Here is an 18,140-nt window from a genome sequence, read left to right on the forward strand (position 1 = left end):
AAACTGAAAACAAATTTTACAGAAATATATATATATATATCCAAGATAAGAAAATGTACAAGTATATACAACAACAACAAAAAAAAGTCTTGCAATTATTGCCTCATCACGAGAATTAGAGGTAAATCTTTAATGCTAGCTCACAGTTTCCAACACTCGTCTGCCCACACAATCAGCAACATCGAAAAAGAAAAATAGAGATATAGATTTTATATATATATATTTATATGGAACATACAAAAAGAACTTTTGTTAGTTGCTGCGGCCACAGTAGGGAACCCATAGACTGTCGCTGAGGCCAGGAAGGAGTCATCGGCTGCCATGAAAGGACGACTTGCTAGCCTAATGCCTATTGTTCAAAGCAAGAAAAATAAAATAAATAAAATTTGGTCAGAAATTAAAAAAAAAAAAAAAAATAAAATAAAAATCTCTATTCAGTAAGTAAAGTGTCGGTACAAAAGTTTTTCTTTTTTTTTTTTTTTTTTTGCTGACAACCAAAACTACTGGCAAGAAACTGGAGAGTCTAGCAATGCATAGATAAACCGAGTATTACTGCGTCGGCGGTGGAGAAGCGATCGTGGCAAGAAAAAGTGCAACAGGTTGAAGCATCAGTCATCCGGATGTAACGAGGGGGTGTAAAAGACGACGAGTGCCACCGCCCGAGGGGTAACGAGGCCATAGAACGTCCGCAGGGTCATTGTATCATCCTTCAAGTAAAGCGGTGACGTGGGACTAATCTGAAATGCAGTTCACAGTAAGTGAATAATAAATACCCGACCCCCAAATCTACGATTCCTAAATCTCCCCCAGACACAGCGCATAGGATGAACGATGGAGGTCGCTCAGATAACCGGAGCGTAACGGGAGCAGCAGTGGTAGACGACTGGACAGTGAGGGGAAGGACTCTTTGGCAGAGGAAGCACAAGGAAGAAAAAAAAAAAAAAAAAGTGTGCATTGTAATAGGAGCACATAGATCATAACTACGAGGCGGATGTATTGGCAAGCTCTGGCTCATGGAGCAGTACATGTACACTGGAGACATGATCATGGCTTGGCAGGGCATGAGGAGGGAAATCGGTGAAGCACAGGCCGAGCCAACGGGATCCGTCAACCTGGACTTTGTCCTAGAATCAGAAGCCAAGCTTGGACCACGTCCTCTTCTCCAGAATACTTTCGGATACACAGATTAATGTGTAATTTATTTTACAATCTTCGAGAAGTCGTAGACAAAAGTGTTTACCCCTAATAAAAAAAAAATAATACCACAAAAGGGGAAAAAAAAAAAAAAAAAAAAAAAAATCCTACAAAAGTACACAAAATTCCACTCTGGCAGTAGAAGAACAATGTGGTGAATATTGGAGCAAAACGTAGACTATCGCATGTGCGAGAGGTGATCGTGGTTTATGCACTAGTGCTCCCATGAAATAGTGAGCTCAAAATTAACTAAAGACCCTCATCGTCGGGCTGGGTGCCGAACCCGCTTTAAAAATAAAATGCTACATGGAGCGGGATCGGACCGGTACCTGTAAACATTGCTTTCCCGCTGCCCTCTTTGCTCTCGGGGGGACTTGGAACCTGTGCTGGTTTTTGAGATGGGAGACTCAGTTATCTACAGACTTTTAACAAAACTTTACAAAAAAAAAAAAAAATAATAATAATAATTAAGTCTAAAGCTGCTTCCCCAGAACATAATCTGAGTTCCCGACTCTGCTGAACATTGTCCGTTTCCACATTAATGGACCAAAACGAAGGTAATTCTTGACAAAAATCAAGATATAGTTTCTGTACATACAAAGACATCACTGATGTCATAGCAAAAAAAGAAAAAAAAAAAAAGTTCAAACTTCCAGTGAAAGACTCAGCAAACCCGAAGTTTATGATCAGATTTCATCCTCCGCCGTTTGCCCGGAGGACGCAAGGTGGAGTTATTCCGATTGTAGGGCCGTGTGGTGTAGTGTGTGGGAGCTTATAAAACTGTTTGTCTCACTTGCAGATAAACTGCTAAAGTCTGCCACAGATACGGCCATTTTGGCACTGGTGATATGGTGCGTGTGGTTCTCAAAGTCCAGGTTATTTACAGAAACGTCGCTGATGTAGGATTCCGGGACGGAGATCCCCATTTTTATCCTCTTCGCCGGCCTCTCAGATTCATCGCTGCATAAACTCACTGTGTTAAGTTCCGGAGGATAAAATCCAGTCTCAAATAAGTTAAAACAATCACTTTCCCCATTAGTGGGCAATGAAAGCAAGTCTTCTGTTCCAACAGGCACATGATTTACCGGGCCCCGGGGTAACGTGTCCAATGCTGGGAAGCCATCGTTCAAACAGTTTGCGTCTGGATTATTGCATGCTACACTGTGAGACAGTGCTGAAAGGAAAGGTGGGAAATGGTTAGGAGCCCCCTGTAGATGTGGCGGCTGGTGCTGGATGGTGGCACGCAGCATCGCCTCACCTGTGAGATCATTAGCAGTGATGGAGTTCAGCAGGTTGAGCTGGGAGTCGGGGATGGAATCCGATCGGTTTTGGCAGGTTAAGGCTGATGGATTGTCTGCTCCTCCCAGGATCTCCGCTTCATCCAACAATCGGTCCATGTAATCCCTGGATAAGAGAAGGCACAAGAAGGTTTATTGATTGTACAGTGAGCAGCGTCAAACATTTTCCATTTTGAACTTCACATATCAAAATTCAGAGGCAAAGTTTGTAAAGTATCACATAAAGCTCTGGGCTGGAAGCCTGTGCCCGCCAGGTGTACAAGGAGACAACTGTACTTTCCTAATATCTGCATCACAAGCACATGGGTCCATGTCCCAAAACTAAATGAAAAAAAAAAAAAAAGAAGTCTCCTTTGTACACAAATGTTTTGCACGATCAGGCGTGCAGTTTTTGGAGGCAGTCAGGAGCGGATTTACAAGGAATAGGAAACAAAGAGGAATTCTACTATTGATGGATCCACAGATTAGGATAACTGGAAAAAAAAAAAAAAAACTACATCAAAAGTAGCTATATGCTTCATAAAACATGAAAGTGGCACACTTCGCCTTGACGCCGTCCCATCTGCACAGCAGCCGTCTGAGTCTGTGCAGAGAACTACAGCGAGCACTGAGAGATACCACCTATCATGCCGATATAAGCATTCTATAATTATGGATATCTGCCCCCAACTCGACCTGAAAGAGAAGAAAAAGACCTTTCATCACTTGCGGGGTGATCCGAACCGATGGGTGTTGACGTTCTTGATCCGACACCTCCCATCTTCATACCATCGTCGCCCCCCTTCTTGCTTCGTGTGGATGACGTGTCTCTATGTCATCCACACAGTGTCCCCGATGTCAACAGGGCAGAGATGTTCGCCTGTGCAGGAGCGCGATACTGAGGAGACTGAATGGATGACGTAGGGACGCTTCATGTGGATGACGCAAGGAGGGAGGCATTCGTAAGAAGATGGGAGGCGCCGGACCAAGACCAGCAACACCCATCAGATCAGGCCGCCCCACTGGCAAGCATAATGAAAGGTCTTTCTCTTGTCTTGCAGGTCGGGTTGGGGGCAGATATACAATATTGTAGAATGCTGTATCAGTGGTAGGTGGTGGCCGTATCTCATATCGGCCAAACCTAGTGACGGGTTCCCTTTAAAAGAGGAGCATCAGTAAATTCAACTCACGTTACTCCAGGATGATGGTGATATCTCTTCTTCCCAAACCTTGTTTGCTGGGCAAAATTATCATATCGCTCAGATTTCTTCCAGATGTAATAGAAGGCGACACATTCTGCTACTGTCCGGGTCCGCACCTGAAATAATTTAAAAGAAAAAGTCCAGACTTACACTTCAGTCACAAGCGACTAATGAACGAATTCCCAGTTGTGATACATTCACCACAAGTACCACAAAAAGGATTTTTGTGGATATTGTCCGCGCTGCTGAACAAATGGAAATCTGGGTGTATTGATGAAAAGGAATGGGTTTTATTCAACGCGTTTTGAAGTCTATAGATGACATATTCTCCAGGAAATAGCACAAACGTGTGTGGTATTTCCAGAAGAAGTCAAATATAGACTTCGAAGCGCGTTGAATAAAACCCATTCCTTTTCATCAATACATCCAGATTTCCATTTGTTCAGCAGCGCGGACAATATCCACAAAAATCCTTTGTATGGTTCCTGATATGGTCAATCTGAGCCGTGGATCTGAGGAAGCTGACGTTTATATGCCCTATCAAAGGGGCACCAGGTGAGCAGTTTTCTGAATAACAGATTTTGAAATTGTCAGATAAGACCCTATGTGCGCTTTTTCTCTCCTATAGTTTCTTTGTTTGATAATTCACCGCAAGTACAATTATTCTATAGGAGTAAAAAAAGCAAAACCCTGCAACCCCAGAACTGCCACACGGGTACAGGACAGCTCGCTTTATCATCTCAATCATTTCCATCACTTTGTTGGCTGTACTATAGTGTCAGGGAGCTCCGCCTGTACAGCCACTTTACACAACTCACTGAAATGTAATCCTACAGTCCGCTTCACTGGCATTATCTTAAATTACCTTATTTTGCTGTATTAGATGAAAATCCTTCCCGTGTATTAGAAGACCGTGTTCAAAATTCCTACATTCATCCTCAGTCCAAGGCCGGATATCAGCTGTAAAAAAAAATAAAAAAATTCACAAGCAGAGAGTCAGTATTGGTTGCAACGTCATCTGATAAGATCACATTCAGATTATAATTAACACTTTTTCTTTTGCTTTGCTGCTAATCTATTTTAGCAACATCACCTTTGTGGTATGGCTTTTCCCTTCTATGCTTGTTTTATGTGTCTATACAGGCGGCACAGCATTGGCGAAGCACTGCTAAAGCCTTACTGACGAATGGAACACCAAGAAATGGGGTTCCAATGTCTTACAAGAACTTGTACTGAATATCCCTTTCTCTGCGTCTTCTGGATGGCAGATATCACTAAGCCCTGAAGACAAATAAGGATTAAAGTAGAAGCATATTTCACTTTACATAAGAGATTATAAAATCCAGCTGATAACTGCGCCTCCCGTTCTCCCGTCATGTTTCATTCCTACCGGGAACACATATCCAATCTAGCCCAATAACATTTCTTAAGAAACCCGAAAGTAGAGCTTGGTGCTTTTCTACTCCCCTCCACACATTATGGCACATGGACACGTCTATTCCCAATGTCTGAAATTCTACAGGAAGAAACACTTAAAGTATTACCGTATAACATTCTTCTATTCCGGAATCTCTCCATCGCCTCTCGGGTGTTGTATCGACATTTAAAGAGTTCGTGCAAGGCCTGGAAAATAACAAGAATCTTACACTGAATGCAAAAACAGATAAGCACTTTGGGGGACGTTACTGATGACAGGATCTGAAAATTTCCATTTTTTTTTCCATGTAGTTATCTGCTTCGTGTGGCTCACAAAAAAACAATATGGTTGTCTACTTTAAGGACTTATTTGACACAAGACTATGGACCCACATACCTGTTCATCGTCCTTAATGATTACTCCATCCGAGACTCTGCCCATATCCCGCTTGCTATCGATTCTGGTTTCCAATAGATATTCTTCCACTTTGCTTTCAGGAACTACATCCGGACTCCAGATCAAGTGATCCTCATATTCATGTGCTGTGAATGATGAGAGTTATACACGACTACAAGCACCGTACGCCTCACATCATGGAGATTATTAGCAAACTTACCTGACGGGTCTGCCGTGTAGTGTCCCTGGAAAGCTGGGATATCTGCCTGATGATAGGGACCGATCATTATTTCCTGCATAGATGGAGGGACAGATTTCAGCATTCATTATTTAACACAAGTGCAGCATTTTATCAAATTTCCATGAAGACACTTACTTTTCTCAAGTCCTCTGAAGAATTCCCCAGATCAGTTTCTAAATCCTCGCTTTCTGACTCCTTATCTCCATCAAAGGCCGTGTTTGCTGTTTATCACAAAGCAATTAATTAATTTTGTGACTTAACACTAAAAAGTGGCTTATAGAGTATAAAGCCCCCCAAAACTATTGTGAACCCACAAATATAGGACTCTATGCTGCTATTTGTTCTGGTCAGAAGACTCGCGGTCAGGTTGGGACTTGTAGCGGTAATACAGATACTAAACTGCACCTATATTACACTTGTCTAAATTTGGCCTTAACCTCAGTTTTCACTTACACCTTAAGGGACGTGGAAAAAATTCTGTTGCTTCGTGTGAGGTCACGGATGGCGTCAAATCATCGGCAGAAGATTGTGTTTCTTCGTCATCACCAGACAAAAGGTCCTTTGCGATTTCCTCCTGGAATGAAAAGGTGTAAATTAATCACAGATATAAACTTTAGTGCAGTCTGGTGTTTGGTCAATATAACTAATAAGACTCAGCCCAAAATAGAATATTTCCCCAAGTGTTTGATAGGTCACATTCCCACAAAAAGCAAACCAGCTCTGCACCCCTTGTTCTCCTGCATGAATGAAGCCCTATGGATGCATTATATAAAAGTGCCAAGCAGAGGGCTGGAGTGAGAACACGGGAAAACTGCTCCTATACAGAAAGAATAGCACTTACTTTATCCAACGTCATGTCCGGCAGCTCATCGGCGAGCTCACTTGGGGAGCTCCCCGCACTGGATCCCGCCATTACTGGATCTGCAGGCTCATATACATAGATTGCTAGTAAATCCTCCAAAGGCATGTTTCCTTCCTGGGGAAACACAATTTACATTGATTAAAAGTGACGCAACATTCACCTAAAATGCATCATTAGGGTTCATTTGTAAACCGCAGATTTGTTGCGCACCTTTTCTAAATCTTCAATTTTGGAGGTAAAATTTTTGCCGTCCTCCTTCATTTCTTCCTCTTCAAGAGTTCTCTCATCATCATAATCATGTACCAACATTTCAGCTGTAGGGTCAAAGTCATGATCCTCAGATGACAGAGAGCCGACTGAAAGAAAGCAAGAAAAAAAGGCTGCGATTAATAGAGACAAAGCAACGAGCATCTTCTGAGGCCATAAAATACAGCGCAAAACACATCATACCAAAATAACAGACCTGGAAACACTCGGACATTCGAGGCTGTGCTCGGGAGAGAAGTATATTCACAAGGAAGAAAAATATATCACAAGATAATACAATTTATTTCTGTCAAGTGGTTAAACACGGAACCGACATAGGACTGCAGCCTAGAAGGGAGGACGAGGCCTTACAATACAGACAGCAGAGACAGGAACAGAGACCACAAAGTACAAAAAGTCATCTGGCCCCAATCACACATCCTAGAGCCCGGTCTTCCTGCGGTCTCCCTCCTGGCCGGGATCAATAATGGCGGACTCCCTGGTTTGGGGGCTCTGTTGGATGCAGGCATTTGAGCTGCGTTGTTTCCACCTCCGCTTTAACCGCTGATCCAGAGATTTTTTGACTTTTCCATTCTTCTTCTTGCCAGATACCCAGATGCACCCACAAAACAATAAGGACGTGATACATGTGCCACGACGCTCACTTTCTGCAGGACTTAGATGCCGGAGTTTGCACTTTTTGTTTCCTGCAGACACTTATAACTAGATCACTCTCTTAAAGCACCTGTCTCACTTCAGCATTTAGAAAATAATAATAAAAAAAAAAAAATGGTTTCACAAATTACCTTTACTTTCTCTTTGTCATTCTGATTGAATATTTCATTGTGATACGCTTCAGTAGTTATCTATTTCAGAGAAAAATTGAAATAAAAACAGTATTTTCCAGACTCATGTTACGTTCCTAACTTCTGATGAGACTCTGCTAGGATTCGTGCCCTCGCCCCATCACACAACGCCCGGACCATTGCTCAGATCCTTTATTTCTCCCAGGTTATGCTTCGTTTAGATCCTTTTTATTACTCTCGCCATTTATATTTTACAGATAACAGATTTTAAATCATGATATCTAAGAAGAATCTGACCCGGCCATTCTGCGCCTGGTGTCTGGCTTATACACATGAATACATGAAACGGACCAATATTCTGCCATGTGAACGAGGCCCAGGAGACGGGCAGCAGAGTGGACTGGTGCTTCTGAATGGAGACATGGCCATACATTGGAAGAACGTGCCAACGCGGTGAGGTTTTCCCCCACCATTGTGGCATAAAACCTGGGGATCTTCTCTAGTGCCGCAGCGGGGGGCTAAAAGTGTACTGTTATAGGGGAATCCAATATTTTTAGGCTACGGGTCAATTCACAGAACCGTGTTTGCCTAACCACATAAAATATCGCCATGATACGGTTGTTCGAACCCTCACTATTGGAAACCTGTTCCCCGAGTTGTAAATTTACCAGACCTGATCAGTAAGTGGGTAAAAGATATGGAATCATTTCTAACTATCAGGACAACTTTCCTACATGCACGTCGTCATCCAACCTTCCACACGTGGGATGATGTCTGACCTGCGGAAAAGCCTACAACTAATAAGCCTAGAATCCATGACACCAGCAATACGAGCCAGGAAAAAGGAACGCTTCAGGCCTGGCTACATTCACACGTCTGGATCGTATATTTATGGTGCGACTCCTTTACATTATTGGGGGGTGGAAGGGTGTTAGTTCAGGTCAGGAGACCTGCAGGTGGGCTACAAACCACGGTCCGTCCACAGGCTGGAAAGTACAGACACGTGAACCCAGCGCGATATGCCAAGTACAAGGCCCGACGGCGTTTCTATCATAGCCAGGGCTGCAGTTTGTCCTAGAATCTCCCGTTAATAACACTTTACACTAAATTAAAGTTGTCAAATATAACGGAAATGTTAAAAGCAGTTAAAACAAAATAAATAGAAGGAGACCGGTCGTTTTTCATTAAGCAAATACACCGAATTTGTCATCATTTCCATTAGGTAATGAACCATTGAATTCACATTTAATAGGACACTAAACAGCATTGCTTTAACGTATAGGACATTTCCACAGCAGCAGTATATGCTCAATGTACTGACTGCTGATCTCCTGACCCACAACTAAGGCGATGTGCACACGTTGCGGATTCGCAGCAGTTTTCCCTGACTTTACAGCACCATGTAAACCTATGGAAAATAAAATCCGCAGTGCACATGCTGCGGAAAATACAGCGCGGAAACGTAGTGTTGTCTATTCCACAGCATGTCAATTATTTGTGCAGATTCCGCAGCGGTTTACACCTGCTCCATAATAGGAATCCACAGGGGAATCCGCAGTGCGGGTTACCTGCAGATTTACCAAAATCAGTCCGGAAAAATCCGCAGAGTAATCCGCAAACTGTGCACGTGGCCTTAAAGGCTCAGGTGTATGGCTATGTGCACACGTTGCAGATTAGGCTTAGGAATTTCTGGTGCGGATTCTGCCTCTACTGGTAGAAAACGCACCTGCGGTTCCGCAGCGTTTTTTGTGCGGTTCCGCAGCATTTTTTGTGCGTTTTTGCTGCGGTTTTTACCCCTTCGGTTTTCTATAATGGAATGGGTACAAAAACGCTGCAGATTCACAAAAAAGAAGTGACATGCTACTTCTTTTAAACCGCAACGTTTCCGCAGCGGATTTTCCGCAAAGTGTGCACAGCATTTTTTTTTCTCATTGATTTACATTGTACTTTATGAGATTTTTACTGTAGGTTTAGGTCTTTATTATGCAGCAGTTTATTCATTTCCTCCCTCCACATAATAATCTTCCCAATGCGGCAGAAAACGTGACCAATATCTAAGATCAATGTGAATATCTGTGGCTGGTACATCATACCCTTATACATCGCTGAGGCTGGAGGTAATCGGGCTCCTCCCTGATATATCGGGATTGACAGACGTGTTCCCATTAGACCATATTCACATGTAGAGGATTTGGTGAAGGAATTCTGGTGACTTTCATTCAGGTTATTTGCATTTACAGAACCAACTATGAAGGTGATTTTCCATCACAAATGTCAGGGGGTTCTATAGTTTGCATTAAAGCTACATTACTGGATACTGTATTTCCCCATAATCTTTGCTGCTCATTTTTGGGATATTAATTATTAAAATGTGTGAACCATTCTGTCTCTAACAATATATAAAGCCAGTGCTGATAACTGAGAACAAGCAGACAGACGTCCAGCCGTACACTGCATCGCCCTTCTGTGCTGTACGGAATTGGAAGAAAGATCCGACTCCATTGTTTGCCATCCATGTGCCGTCTAGATTTAAAGTGGATCACAGACCGACATGATGACCCATAGTCTTTAATGGAACCATTCCCACATTGTTTTCTTTCCAAGGATCTGTGCTTGTTGCATTAAACTCAATGTATATCCTGTTCAGAAATGGCCACTACGGTTTATGGGGACCAGTTAGAAACTAGCCAGGCACCACAACGTCACCATGTACATTTTCGATCTGGCTTTCTGTACCCCTCAAAAACAAAAAATTGAAGAAAATACAAAATGTTGCGCGTCAATTCCAGCCGTAATCAGAGTATTAGCTGTCCTAATTCTCAGGTAGTGGCTTGATAAGACTAATTATGCACATGACCTATATACAACAGAAGATGCCAAATCTTCTACACGTGGGCCAGTGACCATCAGTGGGGGGCTAGCTAAGCCTCAGGTGTCCGTGACACAACATTTGTGAAGTCCTAACATCAAACACTTAAGAGAAGGAGGCCGTGCACAGGAGCCAGACAACTCAGAAGGGTAATGCTGTATACAACCCTAAGCAGCACTGCTTGTTATGTGACAGAAGAGGTGGAATGTAAGGGTACCGTCACACAGTGGCATTTTGATCGCTACAACGGCACGATCCGTGACGCTCCAGCATCGCAACAACGTCGCTCCAGCGTCGTAGACTGCTGTCACACTTTGCAATGTACGACGCTGGAGCGATAATTTCATGACGTATGTGCGATGTAGAAGCCGTTGGTTACTGTGCGCACATCGTATACAATATCGTGCACACCTTTGTTACACCATGCGATCATGCTGCCACAGCAGGACACTAGACGACGAAAGAAAGTTTCAAACGATCTGCTACGACGTACGATTCTCAGCGGGGTCCCTGATCGCAGGAGCGTGTCAGACACAGCGAGATCGCTGGAACGTCACGGATATATCGCTCGAACGTCACAAATCGTGCCGTCGTAGCGATCAAAATGCCACTGTGTGACGGTACCCTAAGAGTAAGGCCACGTTCACACCTTCAGTATTCGTAGCCAAAATCAGGAGAGGGTGATAATACACAAGTGGTGACAGGTTTCTATCAGACTTTTCCTCCGATTGTTCCTCTCCTGATTTTGGCTACAGATACTGATGTGAAATCCTGAACAAATACTGAACGTGTGAATGTGGCCTTAATGTGATATAAAATCAAAACTAAGAACTTCCATATTATGGGAAATTTATCATAAATGCGGAAAGCTGGAGTCTAATTATCCGTACAGCAAGTGATGACTTATCAGTAAAACCTTCACTTCCTCCTCATCAGATGAACACGTCGAGAGCTTTAATGTGGCTGCATTTATCTCCCCAACAAGCCAGGAAGAAGCGATGCTTAGAAGGTAAGAAAATAGGACCAACCTGGGCTCGAACTGCCAAATGAAGTCTGAAAGAGAGAACACATAAAATGACAAGTTATTAAGTGTCCTCACACATCCCATAAATTACATCCCAGAGATCAATGATTTCCAATCGGCCCACCTGCCAAACCCATCTCAAAACAATCTAATGTGCAGCTCACGACCCGATATTTGCCATTCAGGTACCAAGGTAATGGCAGCCATGTCACCCACCAGTCCAGACACCGTTATTAGTATGTGCAGATTCACATCCTATCTTCTGTCTGTGTTACAGGTGAACGCATCTGATGTAAACCTTCCCTACATACAGTGGGTACGGAAAGTATTCAGACCCCTTTAAATTTTTCACTCTGTTTCATTGCAGCAATTTGGTAAATTCAAAAAAGTTCATTTTTTTCTCATTAATGTCCACTCTGCACCCCATCTTGACTGAAAAAAAAACAAATATAGAAATTTTTGCAAATGTAATTAAAAAAGAAAAACATATCACGTGGTCATAAGTATTCAGCCCCTTTGCTCAGACACTCATATTTTTGTCACATGCTGTCCAGTTCCTTGTGATCCTCCTTGAGATGGTTCTCCTCCTTCACTGGAGTCCAGCTGTGTGTAATTAATCTGATAGGACTTGATTTGGAGCGGCGCACACCTGTCTATATAAGACCTCACAGCTCACAGTGCATGTCAGACCAAATGAGGATCATGAGGTCAAAGGAACTGGCCAAGGAGCTCAGAGACAGAATTGTGGCAAGGCACAGTTCAGGCCAAGGTTACAACAGAATTTCTGCAGGACTCAAGGTTCCTAAGAGCACAGTGGCCTCCATAATCCTTACATGGAAGAAGTTTGGGACCACCAGAAGTCTTCCTAGACCTGGCCGTCCAGCCAAACTGAGCAATCGTGGGAGAAGAGCCTTGGTGAGAGAGGTAAAGAAGAACCCCAAGATCACTGTGGCTGAGCTCCAGAGATGCAGTAGGGAGATGGGAGAAAGTTCCACAAAGTCAGCTATCACTGCAGCCTCCACCAGTCAGGCCTTTATGGCAGAGTGGCCCGACGGAAGCCTCTCCTCAGTGCAAAACATATGGGGTTTGCTAAAAAAAAAACCATGAAGGACTCCCAGAGTATGAGAAATAAGATTCTCTGGTCTGATGAGATGAAGATAGACCTTTTTGGTGATAATTCTAAGCTGTATGTGTGGAGAAAGCCAGGCACTGCTCATCACCTGCCCAATACAATCCCAACAGTGAAGCATGGTGGTGGCAGCATCATGCTATGGGGGTGTTTTTCAGCTGCAGGGAGAGGACGAGTGGTTGTCATTGAAGGAAACATGAATGCGGCCAAGTACAGAGATATCCTGGATGAAAACCTCTTCCAGAGTGCTCTGGACCTCAGACTTGGCCGAAGGTTCACCTTCCAACAAGACAATGACCCTAAGCACACAGCTAAAATAACAAAGGAGCGGCTTCAGAACAACTCTGTGACCGTTCCTGACCTAAACCCAACTGAGCATCTCTGGAGAGACCTGAAAATGGCGTCCACCAACGTTCACCGTCCAACCTGACAGAACTGGAGAGGATCTGCAAGGAAGAATGGCCGAGGATCCCCAAATCCAGGGGTGAAAAACTTGTGGCATCATTCCCAAGAAGACTCATGGCTGTACGAGCTCAAAAGGTGCTTCTACCCAATACTGAGCAAAGGGTCTGAATACTTATGACCATGGGATAGTTCAGTTTTTCTTTTTTACTAAATTAACAAAAATTACTGCATTTTTTTTTTTCAATCAAGATGGGGTGCAGAGTGAACATTAATGAGAAAATGAACTTTTCTGAATTTACCAAACGGCTGCACTGAAAAAAAGTGAAAAATGTAAAGGGGTCTGAATACTTTCAGTGCCCAGTGTGCTCCTTACATGCAGGTGTGCATCCGTGTCAGGCAATGTTCACCCTCCTCTGCCTGTAATTCAGAGGTAGCACTGGGGACCTTAGTCCGGTAACTATGAGCACATGATCATTCAGGTCACCGACATCCTCATCCCGCACAGACAATGGACCCCACATCTCTGCACGGGATCTGATGGTACAGTATATAAGGTGTGTAGATCCCGCTCACTATGTGCGCATACACGGCGTTATCAGGGCAGAGGGACCGTGTACCATGTGCTGCACATCTCAGCCTGTGCTACACAACATGACACCGACACATGAGGTATTACAAGGATTCTCCATATTGGAGGATACTGCACTCACGTGCAGGGATTTGGACCTAAAAATAGTTTAAAAAAAAAGTTGCAGTTTGATTTTATTGGCTATTTGTTTCTCTGCACATTCAACAATGATTTCTGTGGACATAACGGAGCCGGGAAGAACTCAGAAAAAGACAGATCAGGGAGTGACAAAGTGGCTCGCAAAACTGTCAGGACGAGCTCACTGACACACACTCCGTGCACTCATTCTGCAGTCAGTGATACCAGGGAGAGATACAGGGCAGACGGCTACATGGTTAATGAATGCAGGCTGCAAAACTGATCTCATGGCCTCTTACATGAGGGTGTGGGGGTCTGCACGGGGCCGCTGCACAGGAGAGGGGGGGCCGCTGCACAGGAGAGGGGGGGCCGCTGCACAGGAGAGGGGGACCGCTGCACAGGAGAGGGGGACCGCTGCACAGGAGAGGGGGACTGCTGCACAGGAGAGGGGGGGGGGCCGCTGCACAGGAGGGGAGGGGGCCGCTGCACAGGAGGGGAGGGGGCCGCTGCACAGGAGAGGGGGGGCCGCTGCACAGGAGAGGAGGGGGCCGCTGCACAGGAGGGGAGGGGGCCGCTGCACAGGAGGAGGGGGGGGGAGGGCGGCTGCACAGGAGGGGGGGGGCACTGCACAGGAGGGGGGACCGCTGCACAGGAGGAGGGGGGCCGCTGCACAGGGGGGGGGGGCACTGCACAGGAGGAGGGGGGGGCCGCTGCACAGGAGGGGGGGACCGCTGCACAGGAGGGGCCAGGACGGCCTGGCTGTGGATGATGGCCAGTGCCCGGGGTGAGGCAGGCCCCGGCCGGACTGAGGCGCTCGGCTCCCGGACTCCCCGTCCATCACACATCCCCCGGGGAGTGCACGGAGATGAGGGGAGCGGTGTTGGGGCCACTACTGCCGGATACACCGCGCTCACTCATCGGCCACTTCACACCGGAAACCACTGGCCCCGGCCGCCGCCTCTCCGTCCTCGGTCCCTCCCCCCACCCCGGACAGTCCGCTCCCACCCACGGCCTAAAGGCGATTTTCTCGCCTCAGAGACGCCCTCTCGCCCCCAGACTTCCTTCAGCGGTGAATGGGGCTGTAAGATCGGGATTACGGGGATATTAGACCGGTTTCCGTGGCTGTGGAGCCCGGGATTTCCGTCTGTATCGTCCCTCCCCCCGCTCCGGCCCGGTTTTCCTCCTTACCTCCGCCATATTGGTACCTCTAGGCGAACGAGCTGCAACTGCGCAAAGTACCCGGATGGAGAGTGACAGCCAATGACTGAGCGACCAGCCAGAGGTGTCCGAGGCCGAAAGGGGGGCGGGGCCTCCAGCGGTGGACCAGGTGGGGGAGGAGCCACAATGCCACAGCAATCCTGTACTGTGCGATCTCCTCATATACATCCTGTACTGTGCGATCTCCTCATATACATCCTGTACTGTGCGATCTCCTCATATACATCCTGTACTGTGCGATCTCCTCATATACATCCCTGTACTGTGCGATCTCCTCTTATACATCCCTGTACTGTGCGATCTCCTCATATACATCCTGTACTGTGCGATCTCCTCATATACATCCCTGTACTGTGCGATCTCCTCATATACATCCCTGTACTGTGCGATCTCCTCATATACATCCCTGTACTGTGCGATCTCCTCATATACATCCTGTACTGTGCGATCTCCTCATATACATCCCTGTACTGTGCGATCTCCTCATATACATCCTGTACTGTGCGATCTCCTCATATACATCCCTGTACTGTGCGATCTCCTCATATACATCCTGTACTGTGCGATCTCCTCATATACATCCTGTACTGTGCGATCTCCTCATATACATCCTGTACTGTGCGATCTCCTCATATACATCCTGTACTGTGCGATCAACTCATATACATCCCTGTACTGTGCGATCTCCTCTTATACATCCCTGCACTGTGCGATCTCCTCATATACATCCCTGTACTGTGCGATCTCCTCATATACATCCCTGTACTGTGCGATCTCCTCATATACATCCCTGTACTGTGCGATCTCCTCATATACATCCTGTACTGTGCGATCTCCTCATATACATCCCTGTACTGTGCGATCTCCTCATATACATCCCTGTACTGTGCGATCTCCTCATATACATCCCTGTACTGTGCGATCTCCTCATATACATCCCTGTACTGTGCGATCTCCTCATATACACCCCCTGTACTGTGCGATCTCCTCATATACATCCTGTACTGTGCGATCTCCTCATATACATCCTGTACTGTGCGATCTCCTCATATACATCCCTGTACTGTGCGATCTCCTCATATACATCCCTGTACTGTGCGATCTCCTCATATACATCCCTGTACTGTGCGATCTCCTCATATATATCCCTGTACTGTGCGATCTCCTCATATACATCCCCTGTACTGTGCGATCTCCTCATATACATCCTGTACTGTGCGATCTCCTCATATACATCCCTGTACTGTGCGATCTCCTCATATACATCCCTGTACTGTGCGATCTCCTCATATACATCCCTGTACTGTGCGATCTCCTCATATACATCCTGTACTGTGCGATCTCCTCATATACATCCCTGTACTGTGCGATCTCCTCATATACATCCTGTACTGTGCGATCTCCTCATATACATCCCTGTACTGTGCGATCTCCTCATATACATCCCTGTACTGTGCGATCTCCTCATATACATCCCCTGTACTGTGCGATCTCCTCATATACACCCCTGTACTGTGCGATCTCCTCTTATACATCCCTGTACTGTGCGATCTCCTCATATACATCCCTGTACTGTGCGATCTCCTCATATACATCCTGTACTGTGCGATCTCCTCTTATACATCCCTGTACTGTGCGATCTCCTCATATACATCCTGTACTGTGCGATCTCCTCATATACATCCTGTACTGTGCGATCTCCTCATATACATCCCCTGTACTGTGCGATCTCCTCATATACACCCCTGTACTGTGCGATCTCCTCTTATACATCCCTGTACTGTGCGATCTCCTCATATACATCCCTGTACTGTGCGATCTCCTCATATACATCCTGTACTGTGCGATCTCCTCTTTTACATCCCTGTACTGTGCGATCTCCTCATATACATGCCCTGTACTGTGCGATCTCCTCATATACATCCCCTGTACTGTGCGATCTCCTCATATACATCCCTGTACTGTGCGATCTCCTCATATACATCCCTGTACTGTGCGATCTCCTCATATACATCCCTGTACTGTGCGATCTCCTCATATACATCCCTGTACTGTGCGATCTCCTCATATACATCCCCTGTACTGTGCGATCTCCTCATATACATCCCCTGTACTGTGCGATCTCCTCATATACATCCCTGTACTGTGCGATCTCCTCATATACATCCCTGTACTGTGCGATCTCCTCATATACATCCCTGTACTGTGCGATCTCCTCATATACACCCCTGTACTGTGCGATCTCCTCATATACATCCCCTGTACTGTGCGATCTCCTCATATACATCCCTGTACTGTGCGATCTCCTCATATACATCCCTGTACTGTGCGATCTCCTCTTATACATCCCTGCACTGTGCGATCTCCTCATATACATCCCTGTACTGTGCGATCTCCTCATATACATCCCTGTACTGTGCGATCTCCTCTTATACATCCCTGCACTGTGCGATCTCCTCATATACATCCCCTGTACTGTGCGATCTCCTCATATACATCCCTGTACTGTGCGATCTCCTCATATACATCCCTGTACTGTGCGATCTCCTCATATACATCCCTGTACTGTGTGATCTCCTCATATATATCCCCTGTACTGTGCGATCTCCTCATATACATCCCTGTACTGTGCGATCTCCTCATATACATCCCCTGTACTGTGCGATCTCCTCATATACATCCCCTGTACTGTGCGATCTCCTCATATACATCCCTGTACTGTGCGATCTCCTCATATACACCCCTGTACTGTGCGATCTCCTCATATACATCCCTGTACTGTGCGATCTCATCATATACATCCTGTACTGTGCGGTCTCCTCATATACATCCTGTACTGTGCGATCTCCTCATATACATCCCTGTACTGTGCGATCTCCTCATATACATCCCTGTACTGTGCGATCTCCTCATATACATCCCTGCACTGTGCGATCTCCTCATATACATCCCTGTACTGTGCGATCTCCTCATATACATCCCTGTACTGTGCGATCTCCTCATATACATCCTGTACTGTGCGATCTCCTCATATACATCCCTGTACTGTGCGATCTCCTCATATACATCCCTGTACTGTGCGATCTCCTCATATACATCCTGTACTGTGCGATCTCCTCATATACATCCCTGTACTGTGCGATCTCCT

General features: G+C 45.6%; 1 protein-coding gene across 4 annotated transcripts; it reads right to left on the reverse strand.

Annotated features, from left to right (window-relative positions):
• Nucleotides 1-486: 486 nt before the first annotated feature.
• Nucleotides 487-14,987, reverse strand: MIER3 (MIER family member 3). Of its 4 annotated transcripts, XM_069745902.1 has the most exons (14): nt 14,963-14,986; nt 11,539-11,563; nt 7,642-7,701; nt 6,800-6,945; nt 6,569-6,703; nt 6,181-6,301; nt 5,863-5,948; nt 5,707-5,779; nt 5,487-5,632; nt 5,218-5,296; nt 4,539-4,633; nt 3,662-3,789; nt 2,453-2,598; nt 487-2,368 (listed from the first exon to the last, which is right to left on the reverse strand). In XM_069745902.1, exons 4-14 carry the CDS (start codon nt 6,896-6,898, stop codon nt 1,926-1,928), a joined length of 1,551 nt encoding a protein of 516 aa, XP_069602003.1. In that variant the 5' UTR covers nt 6,899-6,945; nt 7,642-7,701; nt 11,539-11,563; nt 14,963-14,986; the 3' UTR covers nt 487-1,925. The 4 variants fall into 4 exon arrangements, with proteins under 4 accessions (XP_069602003.1, XP_069602001.1, XP_069602002.1 ...); XM_069745900.1 differs by having other exon boundaries at nt 488-2,598; nt 14,963-14,987; XM_069745901.1 differs by lacking the exon at nt 14,963-14,986 and having other exon boundaries at nt 1,781-2,368; nt 11,539-11,647.
• Nucleotides 14,988-18,140: the final 3,153 nt, after the last annotated feature.

Source organism: Ranitomeya imitator, chromosome 1 (assembly GCF_032444005.1).
Source record: "Ranitomeya imitator isolate aRanImi1 chromosome 1, aRanImi1.pri, whole genome shotgun sequence".
In the NCBI taxonomy this organism is placed as follows: domain Eukaryota; kingdom Metazoa; phylum Chordata; class Amphibia; order Anura; family Dendrobatidae; genus Ranitomeya; species Ranitomeya imitator.